General features: G+C 37.3%; 1 protein-coding gene across 1 annotated transcript in view; it reads right to left on the bottom strand.

Moving 5' to 3' along the window:
- SLCO4C1 (solute carrier organic anion transporter family member 4C1) overlaps positions 1-22,380 on the bottom strand; it is a 36,823-nt gene that overhangs the window by 3,164 nt on the left and 11,279 nt on the right. Inside the window, exons 3-10 of the mRNA XM_026719434.2 lie at positions 16,456-16,650; positions 14,302-14,398; positions 13,174-13,295; positions 11,340-11,446; positions 6,751-6,895; positions 4,841-5,036; positions 2,898-3,054; positions 1,620-1,801 (exon numbers count right to left, since the gene is read on the bottom strand). Coding sequence (XP_026575219.1) covers positions 1,620-1,801; positions 2,898-3,054; positions 4,841-5,036; positions 6,751-6,895; positions 11,340-11,446; positions 13,174-13,295; positions 14,302-14,398; positions 16,456-16,650 — 1,201 coding nt within the window. The remainder of the gene's footprint in view (positions 1-1,619; positions 1,802-2,897; positions 3,055-4,840; positions 5,037-6,750; positions 6,896-11,339; positions 11,447-13,173; positions 13,296-14,301; positions 14,399-16,455; positions 16,651-22,380) is intronic.

Below are 22,380 nucleotides of genomic sequence, written 5' to 3'. Positions count from 1 at the left end.
CAAAACTAATACTATAAGTTATTACAATGTCAATAATGATTCAAGAAAATGTTAACATAGCAATTTTCCAGTCATTTTTCTTCTGTTCATTTTAATTTTAAAATCATGTTTCTATTCACTTCTTCATATTTAAAAATGAAAAATGCTTTTTAAAAAACATTAAACAATTTTCATACTATACAAGAGTTCTATAAAACAACATATGGACATAGACACCAAGGGATGTATGAATAAGAGCAGAAGAAATTGTAGAATAAAAGTTAGAAATTACAAAATGGACAAAATGTGCACCATGATCTATATCATGACATAAACTTTATCCATAAGATTCTGTAATATGATTATAAAAGGGCAGGGAAGGACTTCTATTATAACACTGTAACATATATTGTTTTGCCATCACTGTGGTAAGAAATGGGTGTCTTCTCTGAGGTACTTTTGACTATTTAAGCTTCCAGCATGAACTCTAAGCAGAAATTCATCATTGTACTTGTTCAACCAATAATTGTTGAATATATCTATGTAACAAGACAGAAGAAAATCAGTGCATCTACTCTGTTTCAAAATCTCCATCTTAATGGGTTAAAAGAAAAACCGTCTTCAGGGGAAATATCACTATGGAGATATTATACAAGACTACTATCCTGATGGTTAGAACAATTAATCAGTGTAATGATTTGCCTCCAGAAGTTGTGGGTGTTCCAGTGATGGAGGTTTTTAAGAAGAGATCAGAACCATTTGTCTGAAATAGTATAGGATTTCCTGACTGAGGAGGAGATGGGACTAGAAGACCTCCAAGCAGGGGTGGGCTGCTACTGGTTCACACCAATTCGGACGAACTGGATGTTAATTTTACATCTGGTTCACCGAACTGGTAGTTGCAATGACTGGCTGGCCCCACCTGCCCCACCCTGCCCATCCTCCTTGTGGCTGTTTTGGATTCCAGGTAAGTGCAGGGCCTGTACAGAGACTCAGGCAGGGCAAAAAATGGGCCTCTTGCAGCTCTTGGAAGACCAGAAACCAGCCAGACCTCCAGAGCCCAGGGAGGCCATTTTTGCCCTCCTGGAGGCTCAAGAAAAGCCTCTAGAACTTAGGGAGGGTGATGACAGCCCCCCACTGTGGTGCAGGAGGCTGACTAGGCCATGCCCACCATGGCCACACCCACCTAGCAACCGGGCAGAGAACCAGCTGGTAAATTTTTTGAAGCCCACCCCTGCCTCCAAGGTCCCTTGCAACTCTGTTATTCTATTATTCCTTTTGGTTACATTTTAATTCTTGGCTGTAGTTAGAAATTAGTATTGTGTTTGAATATATTGTTCACCTCAATGTTTCAAACAGCTGGATGTCCCAGTATTTTTGTGGAGATCTACTGCTGATCTCTGCATTCTTGAACACTTTTTTCAGCACTAGGCTGTTAATTTAATTTCCCAGAATGCCCTAGCACTAGGAATCAGACTCATATTTTCTCATTTGCATATTGAAATCATTTCCTCAGTGTACAAATAATTTGATGTGTTTGCAAAGGGATGGTGGAAGAAACAAGCTCATGGTTTTTAAAAATCCTATATTGTATTGCATTTTACAATATTTAAAAAAGATAAAAGCACCATTTTAACTACCTGAGAATGGCCACAGTTGTTGGTGTAACTGCCATAAAAGTAAAAACAACTGTAAAAAAGAAGAAGCTCAGGAACCAAGGCAGGACTGTGCACTTAGATTTACATTTTCCAGAAATGGCCCCATGAAAGGTATTCTCAATTTCAATTACGGGATTCCCAACACAGGAACAATTGCTGTAGTGCTATAAATAATGCATTCAAAAATACAGATAAACAAAATAAGTAACTAATTCTTCAAAATTAATTGAAAATTCATTCAACAGCAAAATAAATTGATTTCAAAATGTTACAGATATACACAGACAACTGATATATCAAGACTGAATAACTATTCAGCCAGTTGTAAAATAAAAATTGTTCTTGAAGAGAGTTTTATTTCTAAAAGTAATTGTAGAACATTTTGTGATCTTGGATCTACCTTCATATCAAAATATATGTTCGGCCAGTTCAGTGGCCCTTAAATAAACTAATTGCACCACATCTAAATTATAAGCATTATATCCATTTCCATATGTGGATCTCGTCTTTTAAAATCCAAATAGCTGTTCTTCTGTTCTCCTCTTTGCATTTACATCAACAGAGAATATTAAGAATACGTTAAGCTCCTGGTATTTTCTGAACTTGGTAGTTTTCCTGCAGATGTTTTGTTACCAGGCTACATGAAAACAACCAAGTTTAGATAACACCAAGAAGCCAAAACTTCAACACTGAATTACGTATTATTCTCTGCTATTGGAATCAAGAATATAGTAAGAACTGAAATAAAATATTGCAGCTCCTAATTTAATTACTCTTATTCAGTGTTTTATTTGTCCAAGTAGTCAAACTTAGCTACTGACTTGCCCAAAGTTCAATAGACTGATAATGATACTGATTTGATACTGATTTGGTTTATTTTCCAAAGCATCAGAAGACAGGACAAGAAACAGTGGATGGAAACTAATCAAGAAGAGCAGCAACCTGGAATTAAGGAGAAATTTCCTAAAAGTGAGGACAATTAACGAGTGGAACAGCTTGTCTTCAGAAGTTGTGGATGTTTCGTCACTGGAGGTTTTTAAGAAGAGACTGGACAGTCACTTCTCTGAAATAGCATAGGGTCTCCTGCTTGAGCAGGGGGCTGGACTAGAAGTCCTCAAAGGTCCCTTCCAGCTCTATTCTGATTGATACATTCTGATTGATACATCTTAAACAAAGCACATGGCTAAAGCATTTTTAACATTCAGAATTTAGATCTGATGTAGAGCGAGCATCCTCTTTCATAACATAAAGTGGGCATACCTTTGTTCCATGCTTCTGAGAAACAACAGCAGTACATCCTGCATAACATGGAGAAAAATACTGGACTTCATCTGCACCACAGATGGGCAAAAAGTCTGAATGCAAACATCTACAATGGGCATTGCAGGGTGCTGTTAAGTTTGATAACATGCCTGTCCTGAAACAGGGAAATAATATATAGGTGAAATAAAAAATAAACTTTCCATAATAGCATGTTTTCATTTCATTCATTCCATTCATTAATAATAATTGGAGCTAAATATTTCTAAACTTACTGCAATGTGTATGCAAGGATTTTTTTAAAAAAATTATATTCTTCATTTCGTAAAGAAATGGGAGACCACTGAAGTTCATGGAGAGGGTTTCTAGTAGCCCTTGACTTATGATGGCAATTGAGACCAGAATTTTTATTGATAAGCAATGTGGTCATAAAACATAATGTCACATGATCACACCACTTAGCAATAACAATACCTACAGTTCATCTTGTCATTGTTAAGTGAGGAACGTGAATCATTAACTGGGTCTCTCTCACAATTTCCTACTGGCTCCCAACAAGCAAACTCAGTGAGGAAGCCACCAGGAACTTGCAAGTTTCAGGAAGTTAGCAAAGCAGGCCAGCAAGTATCTGATGGCTGCTGCAAGATGGGGGCGAGGGGATGAATTGGTGGCTGGCGAAGTGTGGTGCGAGTGAGGCAGGGCTTGGGATGGCTGCTGCTGGGTGAGAGAGGGTGCATCTGCAAGTGGCCAGAGAGGTACAATACAAGCACAGCAAGGCTAGTGGAGGGGCATTAGAATGTGTGGGTTGCAGGGGAGGCATGGCATGAACACAGTGGAGATTGGAGTGGTTGCTGCTGGGTGGAGGAGAGTGTGTGAGGGTGGAGTGCAGCAAGGTTCAGGGAGAGTGTGTGGATGGGGGAGACTTACTTGAGCAACTTTTTCTTTTCCAATAAGAAATTGGCAGGGAAGGTCACCAATGGTGATCATGTGATCACAAGCTACTGAAACTGTCATAGGTGGCCAAGTGCCCAGATTGTGATCACATGACTGTGGGTATACATAGCTCTTGACTTATGACAGTTCATTTAGTGAGCATTCAAGGTTACAACAGCACTGAAAAAAGTGACTTAGGACCATTTTTCACCCTTATAATCATTTCAATATCCCCATAGTCACATGATCAAAACTTAGATGCTTGGCTTGGCAACTGGCTAATATTTATGATGGTTGTAGTGTCCCAGATCATTTGATTACTTTTTCTGACCTTCGGACAACTAAGTCAATGGGGAAGCCAGATTCACTGAACAACTGTGTTACTAAGTTAACAACAGCAGTCATTCACTTAACATCTGTGGCACGAAAGATCATAAAATGGGCCAAAATTCACTTAACAAATGTTCACTCAGCATCATACAATTTTGAGTTCAATTGTGATCATAAGTTGAGGACTAACAGTATTGGGACAGCTTTCGAAGCCTTTGAGGACTGATTAGAACTCCCACCTGTTCAGCTTTGTCGTTTCTTTGAGTGGATGCTGAAGGAGGGATTGTTAACTGAGCACTACCTGTAGTGTCATTGGGAGAACGAATGAGGACTTATTTATAACACAAGCATGTGAGTGAAAAGTGAAGGATTCACAAAAACAATAAGCTCTGGTGATGTATAATGAATAGTTGTAGTAGTTCTATTTGACTTGTGTCTTCTACTTTTTCTTATTTGTTTTCTATGCTTTGCATGATACCACTTTTCCCATAAAGACAATGTGATTGAAATATGTATACTATTTTCATCAACATCAATATGAGCAATTTTGATTTTATGTTTCATTATCTCTGAGATGTATAAAAATATAAAACATAAAATGAATTCTGAAAAATGTTTGATTTAAAAAACCAACTTGTGCCCATAATAATTTTAATATATGCTTTTAATCATATACTTGCCCATTATATGTTTCAGAAACACCAGCAAATGGTTCATTCCCACATTTAGCAAATGCAAACACCATGTTTAATAGCAGCGCCAGCGTGCAAGTAGCAATAATGAACTTGATTATAGTTTTGCAATTCATTTGCAGCTTGGAAATTAAGGTACCACTTATGATTTGGCCAATTGCTGCTCCTGGGACTAAGACAAGCCCTAAAAGAAAATAAAGGAAAACAGTTATCAACATAATAATTTCACTTAAAATAAAACAATAAATATATTCACTATTAAAAAGAGAACTAAACACAGTTATATTATTGTTATGGTAAACAGTCATTCTTTTACTTTTCTCTCTCTGCATGTTTTATTTTTATCAAATGACTAAAAAAGAAATGAATTTGGAATGCTAATCTGTGAAAAAAAAACATTTTCCTGCAGTTACTACAGTTATTTCTATAGCTGTGTCACACAAACAAGCTTAGCAAATCTATATAACTGAGTCAATTAACCCAATTTCAAGATTTATATGATTTATATCACACACTGAACCATAAACCTAGCACAACCCTCTGAGCTAAAAAGCATCCAGTTGTCCAGTTTATAGCTCAATGTTTTTTTAAAATAGTTACTACAGTGTTCCACATTATCAAGATAAAAGTACAAACACCAATATCTTTACTGTTAAATAATCTCTAAATACTTATTAAATTTATCTTTCAGAGTTTGGTTATTAAAACTTCACTCCGTATAATGAAGAGTGAAGTTCACTTAACTGGTTGTGTCTTGGGAGTAGTAGATTTGACATGGTTCTTCCTGCAGTGTCACCTTAGGGCCTCTCCATTCCCTGGAGCTATCTTTCAAACAGGCATCGCAATCAGGAAGGTTCAAGAGCCAGAAAGAGTCTGCCTGCCTGCATGGAGCACCAATTCTTCTCCCCGATGAAGTAGTAGATTCTCAAAATATAAGTGTCCATTCCAAGTGGGATTTCTTTCTTTGTGAGAAGCCAATCGTAATAGAAGCCACAACAATATATGTTGCATGCTAAGAGACACTGTCCTTCTATCTGCTGCCTCAAATATTGATTTGAGTTTTATGGGAACAATCTGCTAAACAGTTTCTACCCTTTTTTTTAGAAATTGCATCCTTTTCCCAATTTGATTACCAAAAATGGAAAGGCAAGCTTGGAAATAAATATTTAAACTAATTCAGAAAATCCTATTATAACCATAAAGCAAAAACCAAACCTGAAATTGTTAGTGCCTACTTAAAACATTTTATCAACTGAGAATCCAGGCTTTCTTCACTCCCCACTCTGAGTCCGGAATGGGACAACTTGTCCCAAATAACTCACTGCAGCCAACTCACCATGCCTAAGTTGCTCCAGGACAACTTGCCATGGTCAGCTCGCTGTAGGACAACTCACTGGTAGACAATTTAACAATTCTATTTAACTATTTAAAATAAAATTAAAAAAAAATAATTTTTACCATTCACATTTCATTATGTCCCACCTTTTGCATCCTTTCTTCAATGATTCTATTCTATATGATATTAGTGTAACTCTTTTCTTGCAGTGAGTTGTCCCGCAGTGAGTTGGCCGTGGCAAATTGTCCTACAGCGAGTTGGCCGTGGTGAATTGGCCATAGTGAATTGTCAAAGACTCCCCTGAGTCAGTGCCCCACAAGGGACAATAACCTGAAGAATAGTAAATATTTCTTGGATTCCCAAATTATTCTGATTAGTTTATCAAAGAAAACAAATTTTACCAGACATAAAATTCACAGAATTCAGTAGGATATTTTCTAATAAAACTCTTAAAACTGGCCTTTCTTTCCATTGTTTAGTTTTCTTCCCACCACCCAAGTATTAAATCCCATCATTAACAACTTTAAAATGGTGTTTGTATAGAATGAAGCAAATACATTACCTCCTAAAGTAGCTGAATAGCTAGATGTAAATCCAAACTGATTTTCTATAAATTTAGGCAAGAAAGTCGCAAAACCAGTAGCGACTAAAGCTTCTAATGCAGCTGCTATTACAAGATACATCAACACAGGATTTCTCAGCAGCATCTAGAAAAAGAGGCTTGGTTAATTTCCCCCTACATATTTTAGTTAGATTTCTTACATCACTGTTATGTTGTATACATAATACCTGCTTAGATTATTCCACAAAGAAATTGATCTATTTTTTTCAGAATAAATTCTCATTATAACATTAGTTTTGCTATTCAATCTATCATTTAAAAACTGTTAGAAATGTTTATCCCCTTGTTCATCTCTTCAGTGAAAAACAAGAATACCTTAAGAAGAAAAATATGTTTTAATGGACTATTTGGCCTGAAAGAATCCAGCCTACCTATTACAGGTGAAACTCAAAAAATTAGAATATCGTGCAAAAGTTCATTTATTTCAGTAATGCAACTGAAAAGGTGAACCTAATATATGAGATAAGACTCATTACATGCAAAGCAAGATAGTTCAAGCCATGATTTGTCATAATTGAGATGATTATGGCTTACAGCTCATGAAAACCCCAAATCCACAATCTCAGAAAATTAGAATATTGTGAAAAGGTGCAATATTCTAGGCACAAAGTGTCCCACTCTAATCAGCTAATTAAGCCATGACACCTGCAAAGGGTTCCTGAGCCTTTAAATGGTCTCTCAGTCTGGTTCAGTAGGAAGCACAATCATGGGAAAGACTGCTGATCCCGCAGTTGTGCAGAAAATCATCATTGACACCCTCCATAAGGAGGGAAAGCCTCAAAAGGTAATTGCAAATGAAGCTGGAGGTTCCCAAAGTGCTGTATCAAAGCACATTAATAGAAAGTTATGTGGAAAGGAAAAATATGGAAGAAAAAGGTGCACAAGCAGCAGGGATGACTGCAGCCTGGAGAGGATTGTCAGGAAAAGGCCATTCAAAAGTGTTGGGGACTTTCACAAGGAGTGGACTGAGGCTGGAGTCAGTGCATCAAAAGCAGATGGATCCTGGACATGGGCACACAGATGGATCCTGGACATGGGCTTCAAATGTCGTATTCCTCTTGTCAAGCCGTTCCTGAACAACAAACAACGTCAGAAGCGTCTTACCTGGGCTAAAGAAAAAAAGAACTGGTCTGTTGCTCAGTGGTCCAAGGTCCTCTTTTCTGATGAGAGCAACTTTTGCATCTCATTTTGAAATCAAGGACCCAGAGTCTGGAGGAAGAATGGAGAGGCACACACTGCAAGATGCTTGAAGTCCAGTGTGAAGTTTCCACAGTCTGTGTTGATTTGGCGAGCCATGTCATCTGCTGGTGTTGGTCCACTGTGCTTCATTAAGTCCAGGGTCAAGATAGCCATCTACCAGGAGATTTTGGAGCACTTCATGCTTCCTTCTGCAGACGAGCTTTATGGGGATGCTGACTTCATTTTCCAGCAGGACTTGGCACCTGCCCACACTGCCAAAAGCACCAAAACCTGGTTCAATGACCGTGGAATTACTGTGCTTGATTGGCCAGCAAACTCACCTGACCTGAACCCCATAGAGAATCAATGGGGCATTGCCAAGAGAAAGATGAGAGACATGAGACTGAACAATGCAGGAGAGCTGAAGGCCGCTATTGAAGCATCCTGGTCTTCCATAACACCTCAGCAGTGCCACAGGCTGATAGTTTCCATGCCATGCCGCATGGAGGCAGTAATTGCTGCAAAAAGGGCCCAAACCAAGTACGGAGTACGTATGCATGCTTATACTTTTCAGAGGTCCGATATTGGTCTACAATCCTTGTTTTATTGGTTGCATATAATATTCTAATTTTCTGCTATTGTGGATTTGGGGTTTTCATAAACTGTAAGCTATAATCATCTCAATTATGACAAATCATGCCTTGAACTATCTTGCTTTGCATGTAATGGGTCTATCTCATATATTAGTTTCACCTTTTAAGTTGCATTACTGAAATAAATAAACTTTTGCACAATATTCTAATTTTTTGAGTTTCACCTATATAATGCTGATTAATCCAATTATTTTAATATATATCCTGAGTTTCAGCTAGTCAAGTTCGGTTTGAGATTTGGAATTCATTTAAATCATTCTAGAACTAATACTTCACCCATTTTTATAGCCAGAATTTTTTCTTAGCATTCATGACAATAACCCCACATAAATGTATACGCATGCATATATACAAAGATCAATGTTTTGCTATTCTTTCTTCTTCTCCTATTTGGTTTTTAAAATTCAGCAAGTTGTGGCCTAAGAGCTATCACAGTCTTGACAAATCTCTTAGAGTAGAGTCTCAACTGTTTCAGCGCAAAAGTCAAATATTAAAATGTGTAGAAATCTGGTTCACAAGCCACAATAAGTTGTTGGAGGTTTCTTTTTATAAATATACAAAGAATTTGGCTGGATTGATACCAGTTCATGCATGAAAACAAAGAAAAATATTGGTCATTTCCTCATCTCAGCATAGCATATGGACTGAGCCAGGATACTATATTAGGTGAAGTTACCCCCTTGTAATAGCTTAGTAAGATTAAGATATCATTGCCTGTTTTCTTGAACAGAAGCTTTTATTGACATCAATTGCAGCAGTGATGGGATTCACATTTTTTTACTACCAGTTCTGTGAGCTTGACTTGATGGATGTGGCAGGGGAAGGATACTGTAAAATCTCTCGTCAGAGGTGGTATTTGCTGGTTCTCTGAACTATGCAAAATTTCCACTACCGGTTCTCCAGAGCTGGTCAGAAGCTTCTGAATACCACCTCTGAATTGCAATAAGAAATCATCATGAAGGTATCAACTTCTTTCTGTTTGTGCTGATGAAAACAGCCAACGGCTATGATTTCTATCAAGGTTTGCAGGGGCATGTAAGGGAATGAGATGAAACTGTCGAACTCATTTCTCAGCTGGTACTTAATTTTAAAATCATTTAATTTAGTATCTAACCGGCCCTCAAAAAGTGGTGAAAACAAACATTATTAGCTACTGATGAGTGGCCATAAACTGGAACAGGCAATTAGAGCTGTTGGTGTAATCTGCAAAGATATACTGGGTAATAAAAGTTATTATTCATGGTTAATACATTTATCCTTTTTATTATCCTTTTTATTTATCTTTTTTTTCAAATAATGTGTCTTAGTGATCAAATATCCATTTAAAATCAAAGGATAATTGAATTTTAAAGCTGCAAGAGGTCTTGGGGTGGCATTTAGTTCAGTCTTTTGCTTAAAGCACCATTTACAGTTCAGGAATCTTGCAGCACACCATCTTTAACAGATGGTCTTTATTTAAATGCCTTACAACTTTCTGAGGCAATTTATTCCACTCCAACTAGATCTTCCCAATAGGAATGTGCTCTAATGAAGAGCAACTGTATTCCCAATGGAAACTCCTCTGGCACTTGTCAGAAGCTTTGGCCTCATGTTTTGGTTTGGTTTCAGACCTTAAAAAAAATAAAAAGAAGAAATTATATCTGCAAGTAAACTCTCAGGTTCTAGCATCATTTTGATTTCCAAAAATACTAATCAACCTCATATTGGCCATATAGGCATACTTAGGAAATAAGAATGGATGACTGCAACACCTCAGTGCTTTGTTTAGAAGTGTGACTACTTCCAGAAAAAAATATATAAAGGCTTGCATTGATAGTTTTATCTATTGGGTGACAGATAATGGGGAGCAATCTCATCAAGGTGTTTTGTTTGTTTGTTTGTTTTGTGGTTAATGAGTATTTTGTGATTGGACACATCTTTGTGGCAGCTGTTTTTATAGTTGTTGAAAATCCAAACATCTATCAACTCAAAAGGCAGGGGTCTTGTGCTTAAACAGAAGCAATCTGCACCACCATCACCTCTCAATAATCTGCCCTACAACAAATCTTGCAATTAGGCATTTCTTCTTAACACTTTGCCAAATCTGCTTCCCTATTAGTTCCATTCATTAATTTTAGAGTTCACTTCTAGAATCATATAAAACAACTCTTTTCCATCTTCTCCATAAAAGGTCTTCAGACATTTGAAGGTCATTGTCATGTATCTCTTAATCTTTTTTACTTAAGTTTTACCAATTTATCATAGATCTCATTGTTCTGATTGGCAATCACTTTTGCCTAAGCCTGTTACATATGAAATATGACCGTGGGCTTGAATTATATGCACATATATACAAAGCCACCAGAAGACTTGAAGAAACTTAGGAACAGCATGTTCATTTCATTCTCGGAGCATCTTATACTAATCCAATTCTCCTTCCACTCTTTGGCTATTAAAAATCAATATTCAAATAAGTGATACCATAGGTGAGGAAATCTACACTACTGAAATTGATGTTTGAATCTGACTTTAATTAGTTTTAATGCTTTGAATGTAAAGTACTGCCTTATCTAACCTTTTCAAACATTGAATAATGCTACTATCCTTGTTGCATTCTGTTAATGAGGCCTTGCAAAGTATTATTGACACAATGACTCCCAAATGTGGCCAGATTCAAATTAACTACAGATATTGATTTGAACATGTGGCTTTTGTTACCCAGAGAATCATAAGAAAGTCCTTAATACTCCTCCCAGTATATTCACACATCTGTTTTCCATTATGATGTGCTTCAGAAATCTTCTCTGCTCGTATTTTGCTTGTACCTAAAAAAAGAAATTTTACTTTTGACAAAAGTCATTTGCAATTGCAAATACATACATTTTGTGGAAATCAGCTGTAATTTTTAATGTTTGGTCAAGTAATTTTAGTAAGTCTGTCTACTTGGGCACAAATCTGCATTCTTTATGATTTCAAGATCATCTTTCTGTCAGATATTTCCCACTTAAAATAGTTTTGTCCTCTTGAAGAATGCATTAATAGAGGTTAGCAGATTTCCAGCAAAAATAGTTACCATGTGGCAAGATGGGTAACTAAATAAAAGGACAAATTTCTCCCTTTTGCCTTCATGTCCTTTGTTAGACAGGCATAGCCTTAAGATCAAACATTGTCAGGCTTTTCAAGTATCATTTCCATAGCAACTGTTCTCTATGGCACAGTGTTTCCTTAAGTGCTAAGGGCAAGTTAAAAAAACTCTATTCTGTACCCTTAATTAATTGAAGAGTACTTTTCAACAGGCTTGCTCTGCTGCCTGAAATTAACAAGACTTTAATTAGTTATGTACTGAAGGCTTTTGCCTCCTAACTGACTCTAGCACAGGGGTGTCAAACTTGCAGCCTGGAGGCCAGATGCATCACATACTGGCCCCATCCCTGCTTGGTTTACTGAAGGTTAAAAATGTCCCGATAAGTCACTTGATGACATTGTGATGACACAAGTTTGACACGCCTGCTCTAGCACATTGCTACCATTGGGAAACCTGATACTGGAAAAAGTAAGTTCCTAGGGGTTTTTATTTTATTATTTTATTTTTTGTTGATTTGCACTGTAATTTTTTACAGATGTCACAAAAGTCAAACAATTAGTGTATCCTCCTTTTCACCCATATGTCCTTCTTTCCAATTATCTAGGTCCTCCTTTGCCTGTTCAGATCACTGGTATCTTAAGGACAAATAGTTTCAGAAAATCAGCCTATGGCTTGAAGGTAAGAATATTTATACGAAGATATTTAAGTTTGTTGAAAGCAGTTTTTAGATTGGAATCATCATAAGTCATTAAGTTATAATAGCATTTATTCCTACCATCTGTAATGAAGTGGGATTAGCTAATATCCAAAAATGGATTGAATCTACCTCTCCTTGTTCAATTAATTTTGTCTATTGAAAAGTAGAAATGGGGATTTTGAAACAAAACTTTGCCTAAACAACTTTAATTTTGTGCCACAGGGAAATTCTGCCATAGCTCAGGACATCGTGAAGGGACTTCTCGTACCTTTTTGAAAGACTGATTCTTGTAATTTCTTTTTTCAAACATTGGTTAAAGAATAAGGTATATATAAAAAAGAATCTTCTTATCAAAGATTGAAAGACTATCAAGTTTTTCCTCATACATCCTTATTTTTATTGCTATTCAATACATATGTTGTCTTAGAAATAACTGTCTGGACTTCATTTGTCTACATCCAACTGATCAATGTGCTCCTCTTAGTAATTATCTTTTCTCTGTTTTTTTTAGAGTAGGCCTTATTACTTTGTACTCCAATGCTTCTCATAAAATTACACTACTGCAATAAGCATAATTTAAAATTGTGATGAGCTATATGAAAGTTGCAAATTCCAGAATATTTATTGAAGTACAATCAATGCATTCATTCATTCATTCATTCATTCATTATGTACTGTTTGACACTATAACTTTAGGAATCCCAACAACTTATCTAAGGCTCCATATGTTATTATAGAATTATATGAATTCCTTATTTTAGAATACAAACCTGGCAAATGCTTTGGGAAATATGAAAATGGTGCTACTAAAAGGCATGTAGAGAAGCTGCATATCACAAAGGCTATCCACCATGCTCCAACCCAGCGTGGATCTTCTGGAGTGAGGTCTACACTAGAATAATATTATTTAGTAAACACATATTTAACAAAGGTATTATGAATTAAATAACAATACCTTTTGCAAACCTATTCTGTATAAAATATACATTTTTAGCTTATTTATTACAACTGTGCTGCCTTCTCCCAACATTTATGCAGTTATACAAAAAAGAAATCAGTGCTGTTTTACTAAATTGGAAATTGAATGTATATCAGGTAATAATGAGTTCCATCAAGTATTATTGTTCAAGAGTACAGAAAGCTTGAAGGAGTGTTTCGCTTCAAGGAAGATTCAAAAGTAGCACCACTTTATAAGTTTTGCATAGTAATATGAGCACTGTACTTATGAAGGCAAAGCAAAAGAGAACAGCACCTTTTCTCTCTTTTTCCTCCTCAGAGCTTAAGGCACAAGAAAAGGTTTTGAGAATTTACAACACTGATTGAAGTGCTTTCAAAATGTGTAGCTTCGCCACAAATAGTGGGATTGACTACAGTGCACCCTGAAACTTCCCAGTCTGGAACTACAACACGTGTGAAAGGTCTTCCTTTCCCAACCTATAAGCATCTTAATCAATATTGAAGAAAAGAAGGCTAAGAGGATCGTTTTCCACAGCAGAGGTCCAAAGAAGCCTCAAGCAACCAGACTGCTTCATGAAGTAAATTGGTTGGCCTTTCACAGCAGAAATGGCTTCATGTATATCTCTTCGCATAGACCTCTTCTAAAGACAAAACAATCAAAGTCTACATGTAGCAAATTGATTAAAAATTGCTCATTTTTCATGGCTGCTCTGGTGTTCTAATCCAGGTTTCCCAACTACAAATCAGTGCTTGATTATTAAAAAACACCCTACCACCACCAAAAAAAACCCCTACCAATCAAACCCATTAAAATTATTATAGGTAACTAAAATATATGTATTTCTGTATGAACTATTAAGATAAAACTTTTCAAAATGATGTCTTACTATTAAAAAAATGTATATTTTTATTTATGTAGATGGAAAACAAAATGTCCTTGCCTTATATCACGATTGAAATCAACATAGACATTCAGCAACTGTCCTCCTAAAACATAGCCAATGGCAGGACCCAGCAGAGACATGGCATATCCAATTCCTGCAGGGAAGATAATAGTTTGCATTTTGGATATTGAGCACCAAAAATCATGTTGGATCCCATATCTACTGTGTAAATGTGTAAGGTGATATAACATTGAGAATGTTAAGTTCACGCATCCTGAATAGGTTACTGTAAGGAAGACACAAATTAAGAATGAGAGGAGAATGGCCCAGCTTCCACCTGGTTCTTCCCAGCATACCATCTCATTTAAAATGCATTAAACTTACAGATAAAGATACATGATGAAACTTATTTTTGAAACACAAAGAATCTTCATCACATAAATGCAATTATGGTAAATGCTGGACATTGAGTCCAACCATACCCTAGTCTTAACCTAGAGCAGGAGGTTGGGCTAGAAGGCCTCCAAGATATCTTCCAACTCTATTATTCTGTATTCTGTAGTCAATAGAAAAATATTTGGAGGCTGAAAGATGGAATATAAACATCTTGGATTAAATCTACCCATCAATTCCTATCAGAGGAATGCTTTTCCATTTATCAATTGTGTCATGAACTCATGTTGACACCTGACCCTTATCTGAAGGCTTACTCCAAAAGGGCCAGATGCTGTTCAGAGAAAAGATATTATTTAGGATAATGGACTTCTTTCAGATTCTGTGCATCCTTTGCCAGAAGGAGATAAAAATGCAGAAAGACTTTCTGCAATTCACCTGCTGAGGAGGAATCTCCAAGAATGCACAACATTCTTAATGAAGAAGAATGGACTTTCCAAAGTTTCCAACTTCTTCTAGACTAGAAGGCAGTAATTCAGAATATAACTGAAGGGACTGAAACCTCCTTCTCTTTCACAATTTTTGCCACCTTTTCTGACTGCTTTGATGGTCCACCAGGTATTTGTTTTCTGCTGCATGGGAAATTTTCATTGTTCTGCATTAATGAATGATAGGTCTAGTTGTCACAGTTGACACATTTGTTATTCTTTCTGGTTATTCATTTGTAGTATTCACATGCCGTTATTCTGCGGTTAAAATAATTATGAGACTGGTTGTGGCTAGGCAAGCAAAAAGGAAACCAAGGTCAACACTGCAGGAGTACAGTATCTGATTCTTATCTACTGATTCACACAGATGAGAAGGAACAACTGCAATGTGACGAGGAATTCTTCCAGCTCCCAAAATAGGATCTAAGTGTCACCCCACTTACTAGAAAACATAATTCTGGTGTAGGTGTTCAATTAAATGCTTGTGGTTTGAAGTGGGTAAGCAGCATTCTCAAACATGCCAGCTTTAATTATTTGCATACAAGTAGTCCTTGACCTATAGCAGTTCATTTAATGACTGTTCAAAGTTACAACGGCACTAAATAAAGTGACTTATGACCATTTTTCACACGTACAACCTTTGTAGCATCTCCATGCTCATCTGATCAAAATTCAGATGCTTGGCCACTAGCTTATACTTAGCCACTGGTTCATTGCTGTGTTCCAAGGTCATGTGATTACCTTTTGAGACTTTTGACAAGCAAAATCAATGGGGAAGCCAGGTTCACTTAACAACTGGGTTACTAACTTATCAACTACAGTGATTCACTTAACAACTGTGGCAAAGAAGGTCATAAAATGGGGCAAAGCTCACTTAACAAATGTCTCACTTAACAACAGAAATTTGGGGCTCAATTGCAGACATAAGTCGAGGACTACTGTATTGAGCATACAAAGGTATGAAGTGGGAAGGTATGGATGGATGAATGTTCAAATCACTTAGATGAGCATTTGCTTGGGAAATTCCCAATGTGGGTGGGTGCATACTTACAAGGCCCCTTCAGGTCTTTGTGCTGATCATGAAAAGGGCTGAAGTTCCCTTTCATGGGAACTGAGGCCTTAGGGATAAGGTCATCCTCCATATACCTGAAGATGAACATAGCCCTACTGTAAGCAACTGTAAAAACACATCCTATATCCCAACCAACTAAAAAAAAAACCTTACAAACCGTTAAATAAGCAAATAGAAAATACAAAATGATATTACCAAACTTGCTAGATGCTCAAGGTACATTTGGTGTTTCAAGAAATCAAAATGAATTATATCTACCTATGTAGACTGAAGCTTGGTGCTTTGGGACACTATCATCGATGAAAGTTGTGCCCAGTGTGTACAGAGGAGTTCCACCTGCTCCTAAGAGGAACTGACCCAGCAAGAAAACATAGAAGTAGTTGGAAAGTTTAGATCTGCTGCCACGGTGGCACGGCTTGGTTTGGCCTCCAGAAAGAGGAACTGGACAGAGGTCTGGAAATACAGGAGCAGTAAGTCAATGGAAGTTCTTTCTTTATTAGGAGAAACAGTCATGTATTTGCAATTGCTTGAAATAAGTCTACTGGGTCTAGGTCAATGATGGCGAACTTATGGCACGCGTGCCAGAGGTGGCACATGTGCCAGAGGTGGCATGTGTGCCAGAGGTGGCATGCAGAGCTCTCTCTGTGGGCACATGAGCTGTCACCCCAGCTCAGCTCCACCACACATGCGCATGCACACCTCCCACTGGCCAGCTGGTCTTTGGGTCTCTGCTGTGCATGCGTAGGGTCGGGGGGCATGCACGGGGCCACACACGTATTGCATTTTGGGGATGTATGTGCATGTGGTTTGGGCATTCAGTGCTGAAAAGATTAGCCATCACTGGTCTAGGCTATAAAAATCTAGCTGATAGCAACAAAGAGCTAGAGTTTTCTTATCTCTTTGTTGCCATCTAGTAGTTAACTGGATTTTTCGGAGTAGTTATATAATCTCCAATCAGAGCAATCATAAGATTTCAAAACTGTTCCAAAGTTTCAAAACTATATAGTGCCATTTTCAGACAATTTGAGGAAAATCAACATGTAAGTGTATTTTCTGAGTAAGCTTTTTTTAATGCAGTGCTTCCAAATTCCACCCTGGAATTTCAAGTGAAGTCCCCAAATTCTCTGTTCCAATGCTTAATGACTGCTTGAGAATTTGGGGAAGACTGGTTATTCCCAAAGAATGGTTACTCAGAGAGTTTAGAAAATAGAAGCCAACTACTGAGAATATAATTTAGTTATATTCTGTTTTTATATAACTTAGGTAGCTATGGTGTCCTTAAACATAATTCATTAATAAATCAACAACAATTGAATGAAAAACTGCTGGTGACCTTCTACTGCTGCACCATCGAGAGCATTTTAACATACTGCACCTCTGTATGGTTTGCCAATTGCACAGTGGCAGAGGGTTAATGTCATTGCCCAGAAGATCATTGGTTGCCCTCTCCCCTCTTTGGAAAAGCTTTATAGCTCCCACTGCTTCAAGAAAGTTCAAAACATTCTCAAAGATCCATCTCATCCTGGGAACCCCCTTTTTTGAACTATTACCATCTGGCAGACGGTACAGAATAGATAGATATGCTAGATATTTTGTGACATTGACTGTTTTGTTTTGTTTTAAATAAAGGAGAAAGGTAATCAATTGCTTCAGCTTTAATTTTTACCTTGATCTTTGTTGTCAAATGCTTCATTATATTCAATGAACAATGCATACAATAGTAACCATGTTAATGATGCCACATATTTTATTTCCAAAGAACAGGCTTATTATTATGGTGCACACAAAATATCCACGGGCCTTTATATTGTAAGAATCATAGAATGCACACAAAACAAGACACTTCTCATTGTTCTTGGCCACATATTCATACCACCAGGGAGTAAATTGCTTAAAATCTAGGGAGAGCAACTGTTTTTGTAACTTTTTATTGCTAAACTTCAATAAATTATGACAAAATGGTTCTACCTTGATAAAAGTCCAAAGTAGTCTGGCTTTGGCTTTCAAGCTCAGTTTATAAAGGGGCTCATGTCTTCCATCCAGACCTGCCTGCTGGAATTTATTTATATTGGCTCTTTCTGATAATGTGTTTATACTATTATGGCTCTACTCATTCCCAAAATTTCACATTTTTATCCGTAACCTTTTCCAACCATCTTCTATCCCATTTTATCGGCTACAATAGAGCTCAAATATGAAAAAGGCTACCTTGAGAAATATGAGCATTCTTCCAGGAGTAATAGCAACTCAGGTAATTTTTAACCATGGTTTTTAAAACTAGCTACAGTGGCTTGATTTATACACTATGAAAGACTTAACTGTATTCTAGGTCAGGGGTGTCAATCTTGCATCGTCATGGCGTCGTCATGTAACATGTCAAGACTTTTTCCCCTTCACTAAACTAGGCATGGCTTTGGCCAGTGCATGACGCATCTGGCCCGCAGGCCACGAGTTTGACACCCCTGGTTTATGATGGTTTCATGCAATTTATGAAGCTAGCTTTAATCTTTCTCTTGCTGAAAATCTCCTAAAACTTCATTTATACTATATATATTCCATTTGGGTGCTGATTAACAGACTAACCCCCATGGCCCTCATTCAAGTGACAGTTCTGATCATGTAGTACTCTAGTACAATTCCACATGAATCTAATATGTTAGTATATAGTTAACATTAAACATAAACCAATAAGATAAGAGCTATACACTTTGGAGCAGTCCATAATATCCATATCAATGGGTGGAAACTAATCAGGAGAGAAGCAACCTGGAATTAAGAAGAAACTTCTTAACAGTGAAAACATTTAACCATTGGAAAGTTGTGGGTTCTCCATCACTGAAGGGTTTTAAGAAAAGACAGCCAATTTCTAAAATGGCATAGGGTCTACTTTTCCAGCAGGGGGATGGACTAGATAACCTCTAAAGTCCCTTCCAACACTATAATTCTATGTTTTGTATCCTTAAACACCAATAACAACAAGCCACAAAAGGTACTGCATGGGTGAAAAGTCTTAGCAAACAAAACCAACAGAATATTTACAGGCCTGAGCATGTAACTTTTATTCAAACAAGTTTTTTTTTTTTTGTCAAGCGATTATAAGATAACAGGTATAAGTATAAACATAGTTATGAATACATGAAATGGATACATATAAGAAAAATAAAAAGAAACAATAGGACAGGGACAGTAGGCATGTTGGTGCGCTTATGCACCCCCCCTACAGACTTCTTAGGAAAGGGGTGAGGTCAATAGTAGACAGTCTAAGGTTAAAGTTTTTGGGGTTTGGGGAAGAAACCACAGAGTCAGGTAGAGTATTCCAGACATCGACCACTCTGTTGCCAAGGTCGTATTTCCTGCAATCAAGTTTGGTGCAGTTTACCATGAGTTTGTATGTATTGTGTGCTCTTGTATTGTTATGGTTGAAGCTGAAGTATTCATTGACAGGTAGGGCATTGCAATATATAATTTTATGTGCTGTACTTAGATTGGACCAAAGGCAGTGTAGTTCTAGGTTTTCGAGGTCTAGAATTTCAAGTCTGGTGGCATAAGGTATTCTGCAATGAGTAGAGGAGTGTAGAACTCTACTTGTGAAATATTTCTGGACTTTCTCAACTGTGTTAATGTCAGATATGTAATGAGGGTTCCAGACTGAAGAGCTGTATTCAAGTATTGGTCTAGCAATTGTTTTGTATGCTCTAGTTAGTAGTGTGATATTACCAGAGAAAAAGCTACGCAGGATTAGGTTAACAACTCTTAATGCCTTTTTGGCTATGTAGTTACAGTGGGCTCTAGCACCTAGATCATTAGAGATGAGTACTCCGATGTCCTTGAGAGAGTTTGGATCATCAACAAGGCCTTATTATTCAGCTTGTATTTTATTTTCTGATTTTTTTTGTCAATATGTAGGACAGAGCATTTATTTGTTGAGATTTGAAGTTGCCAATTGTTTGACCATTCTGATACATAGTCAAGATCTTTTTGAAGGGTAGCAGTATTGTTGGTGGTGCTGAATAGCTTTACATCATTGGTGAAGAGAATGCAGTTGCTCTTAATATGATCACAGAGGTCATTTATGTAGAGTATGAAGAGAGTTGGTCCTAGAACACTGCCTCGGGGGACACCACTGTTGACAGGTACAGAATTTGATAGGACGCTCCCAATTTTGACCATTTTTTGCCTTTTTGACAGGAATGCTTCTATCCAGTTATGCAGGTGTCCAGAAATACCATAAGATTTTAGTTTTAGGAGTAGTTTGTCATGTACCACTGAATCAAAGGCTTCACAGAAGTCTATGTATATTGCTTTGCCCCGATTGAGTTGTGTAGTCCATATGTTTTTGCAGTGTAAGGGTTGCAGATTACATCATAGTTTTTTCCTGAAACCAAATTGTTTATTAGAGAGTAGGTTGTTTGTCTCTAAGTAGAGGATAATGGATTGGTTAATAATTGATTCCATGACTTTACAGGTGATGCAGCATAAAGAGATTGGTCTGTAATTTTCAACTAGGCTGGGGTCTCCCTTTTTGAAGATGGGATGACTGTGGCTTGTGACCATAGGTTAGGCAAGGAGCTGGTCCTGAAGGATTTTTCAAAGATTATGCTTAGAAGTTCAGCTATGGCAGTGGGTAGCTTTTTTAAGAAGTAGGCACATATTCCATCCGGTCCAATAGATAGAGATGGTTTTAGATTGCATAGTGCTTTTCAACATTGTCTTCTGTAAAATCAATATGGATTAGATCATTGTAGTTGTCTGAGGTTCAACTAGGAAATACTGGGCATGATCCATTGCTGTTTACAAATACTGAGCCGAAGAATGTGTTAAAATTGTTGGCTTTAATGGTGTCATCGTTGCAGTCTTTACCATTAGGTCCTTTCAGGGGTGGGATGGACCTTGAATGTTGTTATGGTCTTCAACAGTATTGCATCCAGTGAATAGAAATTGCCAGTCAAGGGATTAGAGACTGTTGTCTATAAGATCATAGTTGCCTTTGTTGAAGTTATAATTGGGGATCCCATCATTATGATGATTTCTGTGTGGATATAGGTTGAGACAAAAGTCAATCATGTTGTGGTCACTGTTGGAAAAGGGTTCTTTAATTTGTATTCCGTAAACTGAATTCAAACTATTACAGAAGCTGAGATTGAGGCAGTTGTTATGTCTAGTATTGTTGGTTACTAGTTTTTCCAGTCCTAGTTTTGTTACAGCATTGTAGAAGGTTGCATGTATGGGTTCAGTGTTACATTTGTTTAGGGTCCAGTTAATATGAGGTAGATTGAAGTCACCAAGAAAGATAAAAGCGTGTGGGCAGGATGTTGCCCATGTTAGTAGTGAATTTAACTTGTTTACATGTTTGATGTCATAATCAGGGGCTCTGTAACATAGTAAGAATCAAAATGTGATATTTAAGGACAGTTCACAGACGATGGTCTCTGGAAGAGCAAACTCCTGGGTAATTTGGATTTTTTTTTTTTTGATGTGGGGACTTTTTATACAAGATAGCAACACCACCTCCTCTACGGATTTCGTGATCTGATCGGTAAACATGATAGTCTCTTACTGTGGTAATGGAGTCCGGGAGAGATGCATTGAGCCATGTTTCACAGACAAATATTATGTCAAATTTAGCCATATTTAATAAGAGGAGAAATTCAGGTATTTTATTTACAAGGCTTCTTGTATTGAGTAGCTTGCATTTAAGGCCAGATGTAGTTGGAACTGAGGTAGTTAGGAGTGTGCGTGCCTAATTTAGGGTGATGGTGGATTGATTGAAAAAGGGTTGGATGCGGAGTTGTGGGTTGTGTGGCTTACTTTTGATACAATCAGCATGGCTGTCAATGTACAGGTCCTTCTCTCCATTGTCTTGACGTTTTTTGAGTTCTGTGTGGAGTTCACAGGAGTGGACACATTGCTGTAAGTTTAAGTCCGGGCAAGAATGGAGGTTCTTACGGTTGGTGTTGCTTTTGGTGAGTGAATTTATAGTATAAATGAATTTATGTTTGCTTGATTCATTTTTGCCAATGACCCTGCAGAAGCGTGGGGCCAACGAGCCATCTCTGTTTTTGAACTCTGGGCTGGTGCGGGAAATGTCAAGTATTTCATCAGGGGAGATGGTTGATGCTTGATAGTCACTGATGATGTTGCGGACAATTGTGATGTCATCATTGTCATTGATGTCCTCTAGAC

Source organism: Pseudonaja textilis, chromosome 2, assembly GCF_049901715.1.
Source record: "Pseudonaja textilis isolate UNSWEBS1 chromosome 2, rPseTex1.2, whole genome shotgun sequence".
NCBI lineage: Eukaryota > Metazoa > Chordata > Lepidosauria > Squamata > Elapidae > Pseudonaja > Pseudonaja textilis.
The sequence above is the reverse complement of the archived record's forward strand: the minus strand, read 5'-3'. Positions and strand labels throughout refer to the sequence as shown.